Source organism: Plectrocnemia conspersa, unplaced genomic scaffold, assembly GCF_051122295.1.
Source record: "Plectrocnemia conspersa isolate PC_06_02 unplaced genomic scaffold, ASM5112229v1 ptg000012l, whole genome shotgun sequence".
Classification (NCBI taxonomy): Eukaryota; Metazoa; Arthropoda; class Insecta; order Trichoptera; family Polycentropodidae; genus Plectrocnemia; species Plectrocnemia conspersa.
Genome location: NW_028277176.1, coordinates 17,133,067 through 17,151,851, shown reverse-complemented (window position 1 = coordinate 17,151,851; position 18,785 = coordinate 17,133,067). Strand labels below are relative to the sequence as shown.

Sequence of the window (18,785 nt, the reverse complement as noted above, 5' to 3'; positions counted from 1 at the left end):
ATGCCCTACGTACGACTTACTACTAAAATAGCTAAAATGACCGTCAATGTAAGATACATTCCCAGAGGCAATGAGAGACAAGGGCTGGCGTTACATGTGTTCCGCACGCCCACTTCTTCTCACTCACTCTCGTCTCGTCACACACGAGCGAGCAAAAGGGAAGGTATCTTACCATACGCGCCTGGTCAATATAGTTTTATTTTATAAACAAGGAATATTTACAAATTTTTCTCTGCTCAGATATACTTATTGTGTAATTATTGTAGCAATTGAAGAGACAGTTATTACACAAAAAAAGTCATCTTATGGAAGAAGTGTATGAAAGCTTCACGAATGATTCAGCGTTTACATATTGATTTTAAAGAGTTTACTGAATCAAAAAGTACTATGTACGATTGAATCAACTAACTTGAAAATGGTAAAACAAACCTGAAAGATGTTGAGCCTAGTGGTTGACCAAATGCTGCAGTCAACGAAGAAAATATTGCTACTGTGGAAAAACTGGTGATGGATAGTCGATTGACATTCGGAAAATCTGCTAGCTTGGTGCCGCGACTGTTGGGATCAGATCAGAAAACTTATAAAGTGAACATTTGTCATAACTTGTTCTACATATAGCACACGAAAACAATTTTTGGAGAAGATTAATCACAACTGATGAACCATACTTCAATCTCGTAACAGAGATTCAAAGACTCGTATAATGCCTTCTATTGGGAAGGTGGTGATTACTGTATTTTGGGTTTGTAAAAGGATACTTTTATGGAGTTGCTTTTAAGAAAGAATACATTCAACCCAAATACTATTCCGATGTATTTAAAAGGTAACTGCGATAAAGTATGAGCAAAAATCTAAGAAAAAAACAGTACTCCATATAAGTTACTTGAATATGGTTTTAAAAAGCTTGTTTCTTGTTAAACAAAGTTCATAGCTCTAAATGAAGATTACGTTGAAAAATATGTTAATTTTTTATTGATTTGATATTAGGTAATATGCTAATGCTGTGCAGTTTTTATAATGATAGTCTATGGAAATTATGGAATTATGAAAAATATGTTTTTGTATTTGGAAATATTATATAATATATACTTAAATATGTTGTTGCTACCATGATTGTGATATATTGTCCAATGCATCAAAAGCTTACTGACGTTTACAAAATTAATTAAGACACGTTGATGATAAATGATACCTATGTGGAAAAGCTCCTTCCTCGTAGTTTGAATGTAAAATATACATTTACAAGCGCATTTTATTTTTATTTATTAGAAAATACTGCGCGATTAGGAGAAAAACATATACAGACGCATATTAAGAGAACAACATATACATATCAATTTAGAAAAGAATTCTTTAAAAAAAATATGGATTAATGCCAAACGCAAAAAATAAACGATTGAATATATGAATGAGATGATCTGGAATTTCGTGTTTCTGATATATCGATCCAGGGCTTTCCAATTACTCGTTCATTTCACCGATTAAGAAAATAATTATTTATTTTGAATGATTGTCGTTAATGTTGCTCACTAAACATCAATAGATCAATAATAGAAGAGCCGCGTTTTTTAGACTCAATCAAATTAAGCCACGTCTGATATGAGCCAACTTTTTTCTAAACAAACACAAAAATAATTCAGGAGCGTCCATTTTCGTCATACACAATCAAAGCGTGTTTATTCTTCAATATATCACGAATGCCGTTTTTCATTTCTCCCCGACGATTAGGAGAGTGAGGCGTTTTGGATATTTTTAAAAAGTCAATCTGACCGAGTTTCGAATTATCTCGGGCAGGAATTCGGCTCGAGTCTTCAGCATTGTGGCAACAGTTAAGAAAATCTGATTTGATTAATCATCGCGGTCACACCCCTGATGTTTTTATTGCGTTCGTATTATAAACACCCATCGTAAAACGGGCGCATGAAACGCATATAGTAAATATATGTTTTATATATGTGTGCATATATTATATATGTATATATCATAATAATGTCGGTTGATTACAGAAGAATTCTTCAATAATACATGTAGATAAATGCAAAGAGCAGCCATTTAATTACCAGAAAAATAATCTGTAAAATCAAAAGGGCAAATATAAATGTGCGAGCAAAGTATCTCGCCCTTCTTAATCTACATTTACTAACTTTTTTAGTCTTTAATAACTTTTGTCTAGTTTCTTTTATATGCTGAATAACATTTAATCAAGGTGCGTATTGCGAGATATATTCCCTTTCGCTCGCTCGCGTATTAAGTGACGAGAAGTGGGCGTGCGGAACGCATGTAACGTACGCCCTTATCTCTCATTCGCTCTCGTCACTAACCACGCGAGCGAGCGAAATGGAATGTATCTCGCCGTACGCGCCTGTTGGCAATACGAGACACTGCGTAAAACTAAACCACCCGACATCGTGCAGTGAGATAAGAATCGTTAATTCTGCATGTGTTCGAGGGTTTCATCTACGAATCACATGTTAATTACAATTAGCTGACATTTGTAACAACACATAATTTCGTAATCTCATTAGATTAAGTATAAAACTAACTGTACTCTTTTTGTGTATAATAAAATTCTGGGCTCGAATAAAATTTCCTAAGAGCATTAAATTCAGCTAAAACAATAAATAGAGAGATTGGATGATAATAAGCATAATAGAATCATTAAGAAGTTGGAAATAGATTTAGAAGAAAATAATTATTTAAAATACAAATTGTGTTTTTGACACTATTGTCTTAAACAAATGTTATAGGTTTATATTTTATCTATATGTATATAGGCGTTGATGAATTACACAAATCTGTCGCAGGTTTCGCTATTAATTAAAGTAATGATTTAAATTTGTTTGAGAGAAAATGTAAAATTTTAAGCATTGAGTTGGAAGACAAGTAACAAATTTACCTGTCAAATTCATTGATTATAGATAAGAGGAAAATACTGGGATGTGCCACTCGCTAGACGATCATACCTCTGATGTTTTATGGCGCCTCTTCTTTTGGATATCCTCTTGGCTTTGGATTGCTTGGGTTCGCTGTTGACTCCATCGCCGGGTGGTGGAGTTAACCTTAGAGGTCCTGAACCCGTGGCTGTATTTGAAGTTGGACCCACGCTGTGAGTGATGCGAGCGCGAGGAAATCGCACTCGACCCTAAAATGTAGATGTATTATAATATTAGAAATATATTTAAAAATAATATATTGCATTACACATACTATATAAAAATGTCAGAAAAATAAGCTTAACAAATACTAATTAAACCCGTGTATTGAAGATCTTGTGTTGAATATATACAAATCAAAATGAGAAAAGTTCAAGCTTCAACACAACAAATATTTATAAGTTAGATTGAAAGGCTTTCAAATATTAAAGACGACTCGAAAAGCTCAGCTGACAAGGTTATTAGAAGATTGGTATTTAAACACTGTTAAAAATATATATTACTAACTATTATTTAAAACTTATTAAAAATTAATAAAACATACTTATCCATATTTTTTAATAAATAAAATCGTACTCACAGAAGTTTCGCAGTTAGTCTATAAAAGCGTTATATAAGCCATGTTTCTGAAAATGTAAATAGAATATGGGCATTGTGTTAAATCGATATAAATGCTTACAATATATAGAATTAATGAAATTTTAATAGCGTGAAACATGCAATAATTTTTTTATCATTATAATATGTGTCACCTTGAATCAATATCAGACATGTAATTATTTATATTATAAATAAAAATAAAATACATATTTTTGACAACTCGTCTTGTTGAAATGTGCGTTACTTCATAAACAGAAAAATATGTATAAACTCATACGAAATATAAACAACCAATAATAAACTAGCATTTTAGTATGTGATTAACTATTATTTGATTTAGTTTTGTTTTTAATTTTTAGTTGAATAAAATTGAAGCAAATCACGTAAACTTAGTTTTATTTCCAGTCATAGTATGTACAAATTTAACATTAAAATAAGCTATATTTAATACAAAAATAAAAATTATTCGATGATATTATTATACAATATTAAATTTAATACATAAATTAAATATATGTATAAAAATAATACATATCAAATAAAATATAAATGTCTGATTTTGGTTCTCTATATCACACAAATAATATATTATATACCGAAATAAAAAACCTTTACTGCCACAAAAAAAATAAAGAAAAATAATAAGGGTAAAATAATTATTTTTATTTGTTATGAATATTTTGGGTAGCCTTAAGTAAAAAAACATGATTGTAAATGTACAAAATATTTGCTTATTTTTTAAATCTTTCATTGTAACCTAACAGCCGTAAGCCCAGTGCGTTACAACGGGGTAAATCTGTACCAATTTTGTAAGTTGATCAGACATAATTAAGTATTAACCACCAGACTGAAAGTCTGGTAATCTTTGACATTTATATTAATAATTATAAATTTTAATTTGAAATATAATTTATAACCAACTAGGGTCGGTTTTTATTAATAGCGTATTTTTTATAAATAAAAATTTGAGTGCCACAAAGCTATTAGTCTGAAACGTTAAGGATTGGGCTATGACAGACGTTAACCCAATGCATTACTATGGGGTCAACACAACCAATAACAACTTAATATTAAATAAGAAGTGGGACACTAGAATGAAATCAAAATCCGAAAATAAGTGACATAATTTTTTTATTAAATAAAACAATTATTACAGTTTACACTCAATGTCTTATGATTTTATTTTAAATTATTCATCACGATAATCCGTAAAATTAAGAAAATTTAGAAAAAAGTCCTCTAATTGAATCGACCGTAATTATAATTATCTAATAATACTCAATATATTCCAAAAACGATAGAAATTAAAAAATTAAAAATCATTTCTTGAACTGCTAATACACCAAATACAATGGTTTAATGACCTTTTTGTAGCATCACATTTCTGGAGATAAAATGTAGGCACAAATAAAATTTGAATGACACCATAAAGCATATTCAACGATTCTTTGTGGGGCGCAATGTAGCTCGGGCGATAAAAATAAAATATTGCACTCATTCCTTTTCTTGTAAATCAGGCAACTTTAAATCTTCTAAGACTGTAAGTTTTTGAATTTTAAATTTATAATATTAACAATAAACTAACTGCACAGCTAACACATTTAAAAAAACGGCCCTCAAGCGCACAAAGCTGTGCTTCATTCAACATATGATCGCAGTTTTGATAATCTAGTTTGAAACTATACAGTTCCTGTTCTTATTTATTTGGGTTATGACCGTTATAAATGTCGTTATGGCTAAGCCAAACTGAGCGGGGAACTCCTGCTCGGTCGTTATTATACAGTTGACATTCGTACTGTGCGGACGTGTTAGTGAGCCTAAATATAGTTTTACGTAGCAGAGAAAAAACGGAAATACAGTATTTTTCTGGTCCTTCGATCCTTGATAAAACGGCCTTTCCACGTTGGTTAAATTTGTACGCGTGAGAAAAATAAACCAATGACTTTATTCGAGGAGAAAAATTAAAAAATTCCTTCATTATCTGTTGTTTAGGTCAATTTGTAATCCCGATGATATTTTAAACTATATTTAAAGCAATAATTTACAACCAGTTTCACGTAAAATAATGAAGGGGTGTGAAAAAAAGAGTTAAAGTTGAGAAAATGCCTCATTAAACAATGCAGAATTTGATACTGTTGGAATTGTAATTCAATTCGGCTCATAACGTTTTCTGGCCCTGGCTTTTTAGGGCTCGCTTAATTGCTCGTATTGACAGACTACTCCCACAAAAAAATATTATAATTTTGTATTATGAATAGCTTATAAAAAAAAATATTTTTAAAGCAACAAAATTGTTCTTTTGCTGTACAGTGTGAACGCTTGGTAACGGCTATGAACATTTTTATATTTAGGCTAAAAAGAGACAATGCTTGAACATAACACAATAGTAACCAGACGCGATTATTTACGCAGAAGTAACGCAAACAAGCTAGAATAAAGGGAATGCTACCACACCGGGGTGCATTTCTGTATGTATTCAAAACACTATTAATTCTGGCCCAAGTAGTTATAGTTTGAACAAATATAAAATGAGTCTTGTCGTTGCCGATCACATTTGAAATATGATAGATTACATATATAAATATTCCAGAGACAAGCAAGCAACAGAGATTCATCAACGGAGAGAAATGGACAATATTAAGATACGATTGACTCAAGAACGAGATCCACAAGCTTGTAACCATCGTGCTAAGAACGTACCTTTACGTCGACGCCTGAAGGATGAGTACTACCCCGTACTCGTCCTTCAGAGCAAAACGCTGGCAATCCGCCACCATAAATTTCACTGAAACAATGGTTTAACCACGTTTACATATAAGTAATAACTAATTTATACAATCGAATACAACATTATTAACTATTGCGTGAAATAACATCATATTGTATTATTTTAATTTATTCTTTGCTTATGCTTTTTTAATGCATCCCTGTGTCGCATTCTTTTATCATATCTGCGATGATATAATATAATTATTGTTGTGATAGACAATGCCAACTGTAATTAAATAACAACAGTGACACAATCGACGGGGTTCGCAACGTAAGAGTTGGAAGCGCGTGAACCAACTATGTCAACTATGAACCAAATGTGAATGGATTCAATATAAACATTTCCTAGTATTTCAATCCTGAGGAAACGCATTCATTTTCATTTTATAAGATTGGGTTTGATCCGTGAAGCTTAGCAATTCGTTTTGCGTTCAAAGGCAACGGGAAAACGCGACGATGGACATCGGTCATTATAAACTTACATTATTCGCACATCAACTTCTTTCATCGCCACTTCAGAATAATTGGCACTGGGCTCAGCAATAATTTCTACCCAATTTAAAATCTCTCTCTTGTCTCGTCGTCCAGACATAATGTACGTTTATATACGAGAGCATATATCACAAGAGATTACGCCTTTAACTTGCTAGCTTAAATTAAAAGCTTTGATCAAATTTTTATATATATTATAATGCAATTTTTCAATATACTGTAAAATATTTTTTAAATGTTTTAAACGATATTTTTATCGAATAATATTAATGGTATGTATTGTACAAAGTACATACGTGGTATTTGTAACACTGGTGATTAATAAAACAATTTTGTGTAGCTAGGTACTTGGTTATATATACAGTGAGACCTCAATTTACGAGCATAATTCGTTTCAGAAATGTGCTCGTATTTACAATTACTCGTGTATGAAAGCAAATTCCACATAATAAATAATGGAAACTTGAGTTTATTCGTTCCAAAACCCAAAAATGATTAATACCAAATACACGTATTTTTTATGATTTAAATTTATTATAAAATAATTGAATTTATATATGAATCACTCACTTAAAAAAATCACTTAAAGCGTTTGCATACTTTTGAAGATTTGTAGAAAATGTGACATTGTATTGTCATTAAATTGATTCATCGCTCGCACTGCTACAGCATTACTCGCGTGGTGCTTTACCACGAAATTTTGCACTATTTTCCAAAATTTATAGATATTCCTAATATCATTTATAGTGAGGGGATTCTCAGCCTCTATCTGTTCCTCTATAGCCTCGTGATCTATTCATTTTTGGTTGGTCAGCTCCTGGTCATGTTCCTCCACTAACTCTTGAATATCGTCCTCATTCACCTCCAGTTCCATGTTCTTCTCCAAATTTGGGATTGCATTATTACCGGTATTATAGAGAGAGAAAAACAGTCAATATCAGTATTACACGTATTGACAAATGTGTTCCTATAATACTCATTATTTTTTGTCAGTTTTGTCAGTGCGTAGAAAATTGTTAACTGATTCGACATATTTTTTCTAAAAACAGATTTATGTGATTGAGATGTATTTATTTAACTCTATTAAGTCTTCCTTTTTTATTTACTCATATCCCGACTCAAAAAAAAAACGCGGAAAAATACAGATTATGGATTCTCAGATCTTTTCAATATCCGATATTTGCCGTTGTACTCTTAACTATCCTGTATTTTTATTTCTGAATCACATGGAGTTGATCCAAGCTAGACGAACCCATTTACAACATCCGGAAAACAATTTATTTGTCTTCTACAATAGATTGTTCCTGCCAAATACTATGATTCTCGTCTTCAATTTGCTTACATTTAAGAGTTATTTAATGATTCTTCGCGTCTTTTAAAATCTTTATTGCTAGAAAGTAATTTTAATTGTATTAAGACTAGCGAGGTATTTCTATTAGCACTTTACTTTATCACTCACAACCAAAGGTTTTGTACTTAATTTAGAGCACTACTAAACCACTAGAGAATTTGTACCTTGAATCGATTATATGTATTATAAAGATTAGCAAGAAAAAATATGTTCATGGATCGCTATGATGACTATTGTATACAGAAATATGCCAAAGGGCTATTTTATGTTATGATTATTCGCATTATATATGTACATTATGCGCTACTTGCTCCGAGTGAATGTTGTTATGAATATATTTATGCGTCATTTTGGCATCTGAGCATTATTACTTGCCGTCGTAAAATTGCATTCTTCGAATATCTTTTCGGGACAAACGGCGTTTTTAATTTCTGAAAACTTTAATGTCTTCTTTTCATCTTTGGGTTTTTTATTGTTTTTATCGCTACCGTAAATGTTTTCGTGCCGTTCGTTTCATTCAATCCAAGTTTAGATTCATCACATGTAGCGGTTAGTCTTGTATTATACAGCTTTTGTATAAACCAGATCAGAACTATATAGACACTACACTTTAAAAAACGACACAGATACTTGCTACATCAGAAAGAGCAGTATGTTTTCTTACTATGATATTGTTTTATTGAGGCGTGATTATAATTCAGACAAATGTGTAAAGCTCAAGCGGAAGCTTATATCTATAGTAAGCTTTCGCATTAAGAAAATGTGACATTTAATTACTATCTATTAAAACATTTTTGATTACTTCTTAACTCATTGCATACCGTAAGATTTCAACGGTAAAAGGAAAGTTATGCAATACTCTTTGAACAAATGTTGGAAAATCTGTGAACAAATCTCCACATCCTCACATTAACTTTTACTAGTTATTTATGGAATATTGCGCTATTGCATACGATTTATTAATAGAATATATATAAACGTTAATTATTTATATAAAAATGAAATTCCGATTTAAATTCGGCAAAAATTTTCTCAAATAATACAAGCATTATATTTTCTTTCATTTTTACAAGCGAGTGATTCAAACTGCCATTTTCTCGAGCTTCAACGGAAATGAAACGTTTTTATTTGGACATCTTTATTTTATTTTTCTTTGCAGAAATCACTTGTAAATCACTTTGTAACTATTACGAAACAAATGTTGTCGAAAGAATGAAAGATGAATAGCGTTCGCTTAGAATTTCTACTTTACGCCAAAGCGTTATTTTAATATTATTTAATGTTATTTCTCGCGACTAGTCGTGAATGAAAATTTTAATAATAGTCTAACGAAAAACGCTAGAAACACACGTGGGAGTAAGGGCAGTTCTTTTACTGAACAAAAATATATATGTATATATATATATATATATATAATTAGCGTCGGCGTGGGTTTCAGGGAATGTGTTGTTATATCAACTTAGTTATAAAAATATAAACAAAACATAAAAAAGAATCATTACCAATAAAGATACAACTCAAATTTGATTTGCCTAATTAAAAAGTTTTTTTCCGTATTAAAAAAACGTTAGAACTTCCATAAATCAATAAATGGCGTCTTAACAAGCGATACTTGTGTTAATCTCTAAAATTGATTCAAGAAATAATGCCAGTTACAGCACGCTTATTTTACTAAGCGCACGAATAACAGCTTTTATTAGACTTTTTAGAATTTGGTTGTGAGAGCCCTTTAAAACACATTGATTTAGTTAATAATAATGAGCAACTTTAATTTTATATTATTTGACTTCGTGGATATTTCTCTTATGTAACGAGTGCGTTACTAGCGAAAATACAAGTGAAGTCGGTGCAAAAACTTGTTTAACAATAAGACCAGATCTATGATATTTTCAATTGTATAGTATTCTGGTATTCAGAGAATTCCGCTTAAGAATCATCTTGAAGCTGAACGATTTCAAATGCATTATTTATGTGCTCAATCAATAAAAAGGTCAATCACCCGTATGCGAAACTGGCACCCATTCGACTTCCCAATGTAAACACAGCCGAAAACGTAGAAAAACAATATCCAGACGCTCGGAAAAGGAAGACAATCGACCCAAGGTCACATACCTCTGGCATGAGTTTGCCCACGAGCTGGTTTATCCGCGGGTATTGTGGAAAAGGAGTGTTTCGTACGAATTTAGACGTTCGGTGCAAGTATTTCTGCCTCTGCGTAGTTAGGAACGATGTGCGAAAAGAGTAGTGAAAACGATGGATGCTCGTTTACTGCCTGAAATAAAATAATATCAATACAGAAATAAACAACTTGATATTCGATCGAAACTATGATTTTAGATCACGGCCTCTAAATTGAATTTCATCTCAAGCAAGTTACATAAAAAATCTCTTATGAAAATGTTTCTCTACGCTCGAGGTTTATTCGGAAAGTAAACATTGTTAGTAAAAAAAAATACATTGCTAGTAAAAATGTTTGATGGACCGTTTTTTCCGTGCAATATGATAAAATTTTGCTGAAATTCATTACTAAATTGTTTATGGTTACAAATATTGTACAGGAAATATAGTATCGTGAATTTAAAGCAAGAATAAATGACTATGTGGTAAAGAAAAGTGGAAGGAATTCGTTGTCACTGTCATTTAACAAATTAAATTAAAAAAGCGTTTTATTGTACATTAAACGATCGAAAAATGTAAAGTATCCAGGTCTGTTATTGGGAAAATATTGGGAATTCTGCGCGCGTTGGGTGCAGAAAAAGAACAGCAGGCACGAGACTAGGATGTTGAAATCTTACAAAATTATTCGAGGTCAATGTTTTTTTGTAGTATATAAAGTAGCTCATTATTATATACTTTTATAGCTAATACTTAAACCTAGCTCGATTTGGTTATTCATTACGATATTCATCCGTGAGATTATCAAAAAAAAGAAAAACCTAATCTGTGATGATCAATTGGAAATATAATTATATAATAATCACTTTCAGACACGATAGAAATTGTAAAACACAATGTTTCATATGCAACTCGAACCCAGATTTTTCGGGTATCAGTCATTGACTATACCACTAGTTTTTATATTTTGTTAATATTGTATATAGAGGAATAAATAAGTCAATCGCAAAATGTTTCCTAGGTAAGAATTCATAAGATATATAACAGTTAATCTTACTACACATCTATATTTTTAATTTAAATATTCTGTTAGTTCCGTCTTTATTTGCATACGAATCGTTTAATGTGCAATAGATTTATTTTAATATCAGAATTACCTTTGAGTTAGATAAAAATTGTGTTTTATAGTTAAAATTAATTATATTTTTTATTATTATTTTTAAGAGGTAATAAATTTAATGAAAAATTATAAAACGCTGCTAAATAATACTATTTTTACATAAATTTATTCTGTAAAATGTATCTGTTAAACTGTAAAGCTAATAATCAAATTAAATATTATATAACTGAACCTTTTTTGTTAAAACCAAAATATAATATAATCATAATAACAACTAGTGGCGTCATAGCAAGCACTATAAAATGACTATTTAATTCTACATTTTTTCGTACATATGATATTGATTCTAAAAGTCATATTTATGAACTTATTTTGATAAAAAATAGTACGTTTTATACATTTGTTTGATAAAACAAAGATCAAAATTAATTGTTAATATATGAAAAACACGCTTTTCAACTTATTCTAACAATTTATGTTACAATATATCTATTTGGTTAAAAAAATACTTTTTTATTGCTAACATCTTATGAAGTGCTTAATGTACTTAATGCTACAAAGACCTAAAATGACTAAAATAAGACTATCTATAAGTTAATTCGTTTTAGAAAAGTAGTGAGAAAAGTGCTTACAGTTTGTATTCTTATTTTTCTCTTCCTTAGTATTAATAATCAATTAGTGTTTTGTATTTTCCTTTAAAATATAATTTGGATTGTTGTGAATTTATATTATCCTTATTTTTGCGGAACTTTATTTTTCTATTATCACATTTTTTAAATATTTTTGATTGAAAATGTCATTATTAAAAATTATAGCGAATTTTTTTAACAATTTAATAGATTGTTTTTTGTACAGTAAGTACAAAAAATATGTAAGTATTAAAAAAATATAACAATAAAAATGAACTAGTCGAGAATTTTTTTCAGTTATAAAACATATTTAACAACAACCTATTTTATAGCATTTCAGAAAATCGTGTAGCCTTCATAAATCTAAATCACTTCAAAACATGCTTGAAGTAATTTTCTAGAAAGCCATATAATACTAAATAGTTATGGTTATTAACTAACATTATTCAATATATGATTTATATTGGTTAATCAAAAGTAGAATTTGGAAAGTAGATAGAAGGAAATGAAAAATTGTCCTTGTTCTTTAAAATGTTAAAGGGAGCATTTCACAGATATTTAGATTAAGCATTATATTACAATCAAATATTATAAAAAAATATTTTAAATTGCCAGTGGTAACTATTTATTTAGGGTTTTATTTTGTAATATTTTTAAGCTGTGCAAGAGTAAGTGAAAAAAGGTAGACATTGCGCAGCAATCTTGAATCAAAATATATTTTAATTATCTGTTCAAAATTTGCATAAATTAAACAACTCTTGTTAAATTTATACTTAAATATGACGGGATAAATAACAAAAACACGGAAAGAAGCAGAAGGTGTCAAAGATTTCAACTTTTTGCAAAGCAATTAAGTTCATTTATAAATATAAATGAAGTAGGATCTTAAAGAAAATTTGATCAAGTAAAAACTATAGTACTAACAAATATTTATTATGATAAAATAATACCCTATTATATCCTATAAAACAAAACATTTACCTGAAGTTGCTTTAGAACTTGTCAAGTATAAAAATACATAATGGTTTTATAACAAATCATATGGAATTAAATCAGGCAAAAAATTAGATGAATTGCCGTAAAGGTTAAAATATGAAACGGACTAAAGCTAGGTAAAGAAGTGTTTTTAACAATGCTACCAACAATTACCATCACTGAAAAAAGTTTCAGTATGAACCGAAATTTCATTAGACAAAATTAATAAGATGAGCAATTTTTAGTTAATATAAATAAACATGAAAATAGGAGAATACTAAATAAAAAACAGATCAAATCAAATAAGAGTAACTATATAGACATAGCATTGATCTGAATTCTTCCTTGATAAATATTTTAACAATTGTTTAATTTATTAATTCATTTTCTTTTCTTAGATGTCATACGCATATTTTTCAGTTTAATTAAAACCAAATTGTATAAAACCCATTTAGATATTCTAAAATAGAAAATATTTAGAGAAATGTTTTCAAGAATATTTCCGAAATGCTATTGGTATCTCAAAACGAAAAGTCGCTTGTTTATAAATGCATTTCTATGTATTTCATATTTGTTTTAGTTTTGCATGTTTTAAAGCTTAAATCTATATCAAAAAAAAAATAAACACACGTATAATTTAATGACGAATTCAACTATTAACATTTGCCCGATCAAAGAGAATGCCGTTTAAATACGCGTTTATTATTTTAAAGAACATATGCATAAACATCACTCTTTTCCTTTAATATCACGATAAAATATTTTGTGGTATATCATATTGGTTTATTTATACATTCGATTAAGATTAATGTATTTTTCCATTTGAGATTATGGGTCAAGCATTCAAAAATAAAATCGAGGTTAAAAAAGCGTATACATGTATCATATAAAAACATAAATATTATGAATTATTGGTTTTTAGCTTCAAGCTTATTGAATTACCTGGTTTAGATGCCTGTATCTCAGAGGTGTCACTCTATTTAGTACGAATTATGAAACTTTTCTGACAGTATTTAAATAGTTAGAAATACACAACATGGCAAAAATTTTATATCATAAGCCGTTAATACTAAATAAAAAATAAAAACAATTGAATTTATTTTTATAAATCGGATAGGCTTTGAAGTTCACTTACGGCTAACTTCACATTTATGTGAAGATTATTTATCTATTCTAATAAAATTCAACATTTTATAACTGTAAGTAATAATAAAAAAAATAATCATAGATGAAATAAACAAAATTATTGCAAAGAAACTAAGAACTATTGTACTTAATTCACTGATTTCAAGTAGTAGGAAAAGATGTTACGTATAGAATCAATATCAGATATGTGTATTTACTTTTCAGTCAACTATAATAATATTTTTTAAATGCATTTATCAACACATTTTTGCAAGAATGATAAAAAGGCTTGATTTATTTGTAAAATCATACACTGATATAGTTTTGATATATGAGGTCTAGTTTTTTTCATAAATATGGTTAAGTTAGTTTGTGCTATAGATTTTTTTATCATTTTTTACCACAGATATAAATAGCGGATGTAAACTATACGTGAAGTTTTGCGCTGATTTGAAATATGGTGGAAACCAGCATCGGTGATGTAAGTCATTGATTAACATCTGAAAGTTCGAATCCCACATGAGCCCCAATATTTTTTAATTTATATCGTGTCTCTGACATACGAATTTGTGATTTTTATAATTATAACTCAGTTCGATCATTTCAGATAGGGTTTTAGCTTGCCTAAATCTCACGTATGAATATAACTTGTCGGAATATTTGTACTATACATAAACATATGTTATTTGTTTTCTTCTAGTACGTGTTTGGGGCAATTTTTATTAGCAAAATAATACCCAAATGTGTTACACTTAGTCACAAATATATAATATTTATATGGACTAATTCACCTTCTTCAATATTCCGGTATATAATAGCATTATTATGATAGTTCAATTAAAAATATGTTTTAGTATATTATCAAATCAAAAGTATTGAAACACTAATATATTTATAAAACAATAACACAATCAATAACTATTGAGTAAGTAGTGAGAAGCCAGACTGAAATCAAAATCTGTAAATCAGTGGCATTTATTTTATTAATTTTAATCTATTGTTTTAGTTTACAATCAATATATGTCATTATGGACGATCGAGCTTGATTTTACATAATTCACTAATTACATAATAGGATGACAGACACAAATCACCTCAACAGGTGTGCATTGTCCCTTACTAACTAAACCAAATCCTCATATGTGCGCAAGAAAATGTCAATATCTCGATGCACAGTATTAAGCAGACGGACGGCCTTTGCCAGAGAAGAGTTGGCAAGTGCTCCAGTCCTAGATTTCACAGTCAAGAACAGTGGACGCGACCGAGAACTATAACCACCTTCCGGAGCCCACATTTGGAGCTTCTCGAGCACCGTAGGGTTATCTACTATGCCTTTGAGCAATTTCCAAAAGTGTTTAATTATATCAACACTTCTACGAGTTGACAACGAAACATATCCCAGCGTTCACAAAATGAAAGCACTGAGAAACAGTATAATTTCAAATATAAATATTATAGGAATTTATGCAGTACTTTTTCTAGCCTCAATTCATTATATTGACTCATTACGCCTGAAATCCACTTAAAAGAGCCAGCTTCAAGTGTGCTGCATACTAGAGCATCATAAAGAGTGCGCAATACTATAGTATTCCTTTACGTTTCTGCAAAGTGCAAGCTGAATTTTCAATGTTTTTCGAAAATTGCACCTAGATCCTTAGTAAAAGAATACCAGGTTAGAATATATCCGTTGAGATGATAGGAATATTCCGCCAGCATCGACGACCTTGAAAATAAAATTGTATAATATTTCTTTACACTAAAAGGTAATTGGTTATAGCAAGCCGTCCGCTTATAATAAAGTCAAGTCTTCCGCATATAATAAAAAATGAACGATTTATTGCTGTGTCTATGTCAATAATGAACAATAGAAACAGCAATGGACCCAAGATGGATCCTTGAGGGATTCCAATAGAGGTCTTATATCGTTCTAAAAATTAGTTTTTATACTTGAAGAACTTGGTCAAGTAATTTGAGAATAGGTTTATGAGACGTTCAGAAAACCCAAAATTAGATAACTTTTTCACGAGTTAATCGTGATTAACTTTATCGAACGCCTTTTCAAAATCTGTGCATATAACTCGAGAAGCATAAAAATGTATTAATGTAATATAATTTCAAATAATTTTGCAGGTGTTGAAAGCAAAGATAATGGCATGTAATTATCAACTTGTCACCATTTTTATGAATCGGGGTGACCTTGCAGCATTTCCACAACTCTGGAAAACGGGAGGATCACAAAATTAAATAAAAAATAAACCGAAGAGGATTCAAAATACCAGACTTGCATCCTTTCAGAAAAAAATAGACTTCATATGAAACAATCGAGATGATATTCATTGACGCCATGGACAGAATCATAAACAATCAAATGTTGGACTCTGATTAATTGTTTTTATTTGTATGAGTTTTATATATGACACATTCTTATGGGAAAAATTTGCTTTTGATGGGACTTTAAAATGTAAAATTTATCTGATTTTATTTATTGTCTGATCAAATATATGCTCGACATTTCTGCACATATGTATAAAGAACAATTAAATATATGATGTGTGTTATTGATTTAAGACGTCACAATATATGCTTCTGTTTACTGTTTTTTTGCATTTACTACATACTTTATAAATTTTATTCGCATGATTTCCATTGCTCACCTTGAACTGAACTTGTGATACGGTTGAATTCTTATGCATGCTTAAACAATGCCAGAAAACATGAGAGAGCGAGCAACGGGAAGCCTGCTTAGCAATTAATGCGTTGAGAATATTAAGGATTAACTAAATCGCCAGCTTGTAAGGTCGAGTTATTGGGATGTGGGAGTATGGGAGATTGCGCGTTTCGTGTTGTAGATTATATATTATTTTATAAGTCTTTGGGATTTATTTTGAAATAGATTCTTTACTGTGTTACTCTTAGATGTATTGTGAAATAATAATGACATATTTTGGAGTTGGCCCTTAATATTCTCATCGCTTCAATTGGTCCATTTATGTGTGTTGTTATGATAACATGCATTGACCATCTATCCAACGACGAAAAATGTACATGTTACCGCATCGTTCTGTTCGGGGGGCGGCGGAGGCGGCCTGGAGGCCCTCCTGGGGGCCGGCGGGGGCGCCGCCCGCCTGCCGTGGCCCCTGGTGAACATCATCTCGGCTCAGACATCGGCTCCATCGCTCATCTCGCACTCTCATGGGCCGCCCTGGGGCCTTTTGTTAGTAAATTGGCACACGCTTGCTAACAAGTAGTGTCACTGAAAGTCCGTACCGGTTGTGTGTATCGGTTTTAGCTATAAATACGGAGCGGAGGAGCCCCTTTCGGCGGATCCCTTTTTTCGGGTGTACGGGTGGGCGGTGGCGCTTGTCAGTTGGTGTTTGGCGAACGCACGCGGACCGGAGCGCTCTCCGCGAGGGACTCTCGAGCGGTTGTCATTACTCGGATAGCATTTTCAGTCAGTCTGTATTTTTAGCGGAGATTCGCCAGGCCGCCGACAGGCGTCGCGGTCGACGCCGACTAAAAATAAGCTAGCGCTTTCCCGAGAGCTGATCATGGGAGAGGGAAACTCTGGACGCTCGCTTCCAGAGGCGGATGTATGTGAGCTTTTTTTTCAGATTTTGATGACTTCCTGTGGAAGTCAAAATTCTACGAATCAATTAAGCCAACCAATAACACTGATTTGTTGTGAAGCCAATATATAGGAAATTCGATTCTATTGTATATGTTAATATTCGATCAGACTTAGCAAACGCCAGAGCCCGATCGACCCTAAGAACCAGCCGATATCCGGCCCTCCTCCGACCTGACCTAAGAAGCTACAGGTACATTAGAACCAGTTTATCGCGGTAATCCACTTGCAGGACAACACTTTAGCGCAATAAATATTTATAAACAATTTCAATCGTCAGCTCATACGCAACATAAAAAATCATATACAAACTCTCCAAATATTCAAATACATTTTCGCCAGTAGCTACATATTTATACTAGGGAAAATATAATTTAACTAATAGGCGCTAGTGAAATTATATGAAACTCGGATCAGTTACGAAACGTGCATTTGCTTTTTTTTGAACATTTGAGTTCGAAGAGTATCGGGCTTCAGAAAGGTTTTATAGCAAATCATATGTAATTAAAGCAACCTCAAGAATAGAAACACTGTAAAAGTACACGCTATAAATCATCAACCGATTAACATTTTAACGATACTACCATCTGCCGCCACTGTAAAAGTTCAGCACAATAGTTCATTTAACAATAAAAAACAGATTAACAATTTTAATTGCAAGCATTCGAGCGAAGATCAAGATAAAGAACATCAGAAAGATGAAAAAAGCATTGATTCAGAAGCATGTGTGTTCTTTTAAATTTCCTCCGTATATAACAATTACATTCTGTATATTTTCAGAATTTTCGACAGACTAAAATAGTACTGTGATTTAGATTGAGTTTATTGTTTAATTACTTAATTATGAAAAAGCCCCATACTTGTATTTTAGAAATACTTTTAAAAAAATTACAAACTTTTCACTGCAATAAATATTAATAAGTAAAAAACGTAGTATGAAGTCTTTTGCACAACACAATTAAAATAATATCTAATCTTGAGAACTGACAATTTAATGTTGTTTCAAATGAGTATACACTAATACTCCGTTTAGCGCGGGGGATACTTTCCA

The 18,785-nt window shown here is 31.0% G+C and overlaps 1 protein-coding gene across 2 annotated transcripts in view; it reads right to left on the bottom strand.

The window, feature by feature from the left end:
• Window positions 1-17,539, bottom strand: part of Pkcdelta (Protein kinase C delta) — a 54,036-nt gene extending 36,497 nt beyond the window's left edge. Inside the window, exons 1-3 of one of the 2 annotated variants that reach the window (XM_088199843.1) lie at window positions 17,162-17,539; window positions 2,964-3,142; window positions 430-555 (exon numbers count right to left, since the gene is read on the bottom strand). In XM_088199843.1, the coding sequence (XP_088055969.1) occupies window positions 430-555; window positions 2,964-3,142; window positions 17,162-17,260 (404 nt within the window). In that variant the 5' untranslated portion in view covers window positions 17,261-17,539. The remainder of the gene's footprint in view (window positions 1-429; window positions 556-2,963; window positions 3,143-17,161) is intronic. The other variant, XM_088199844.1, reaches the window with a different exon arrangement.
• Window positions 17,540-18,785: the final 1,246 nt, after the last annotated feature.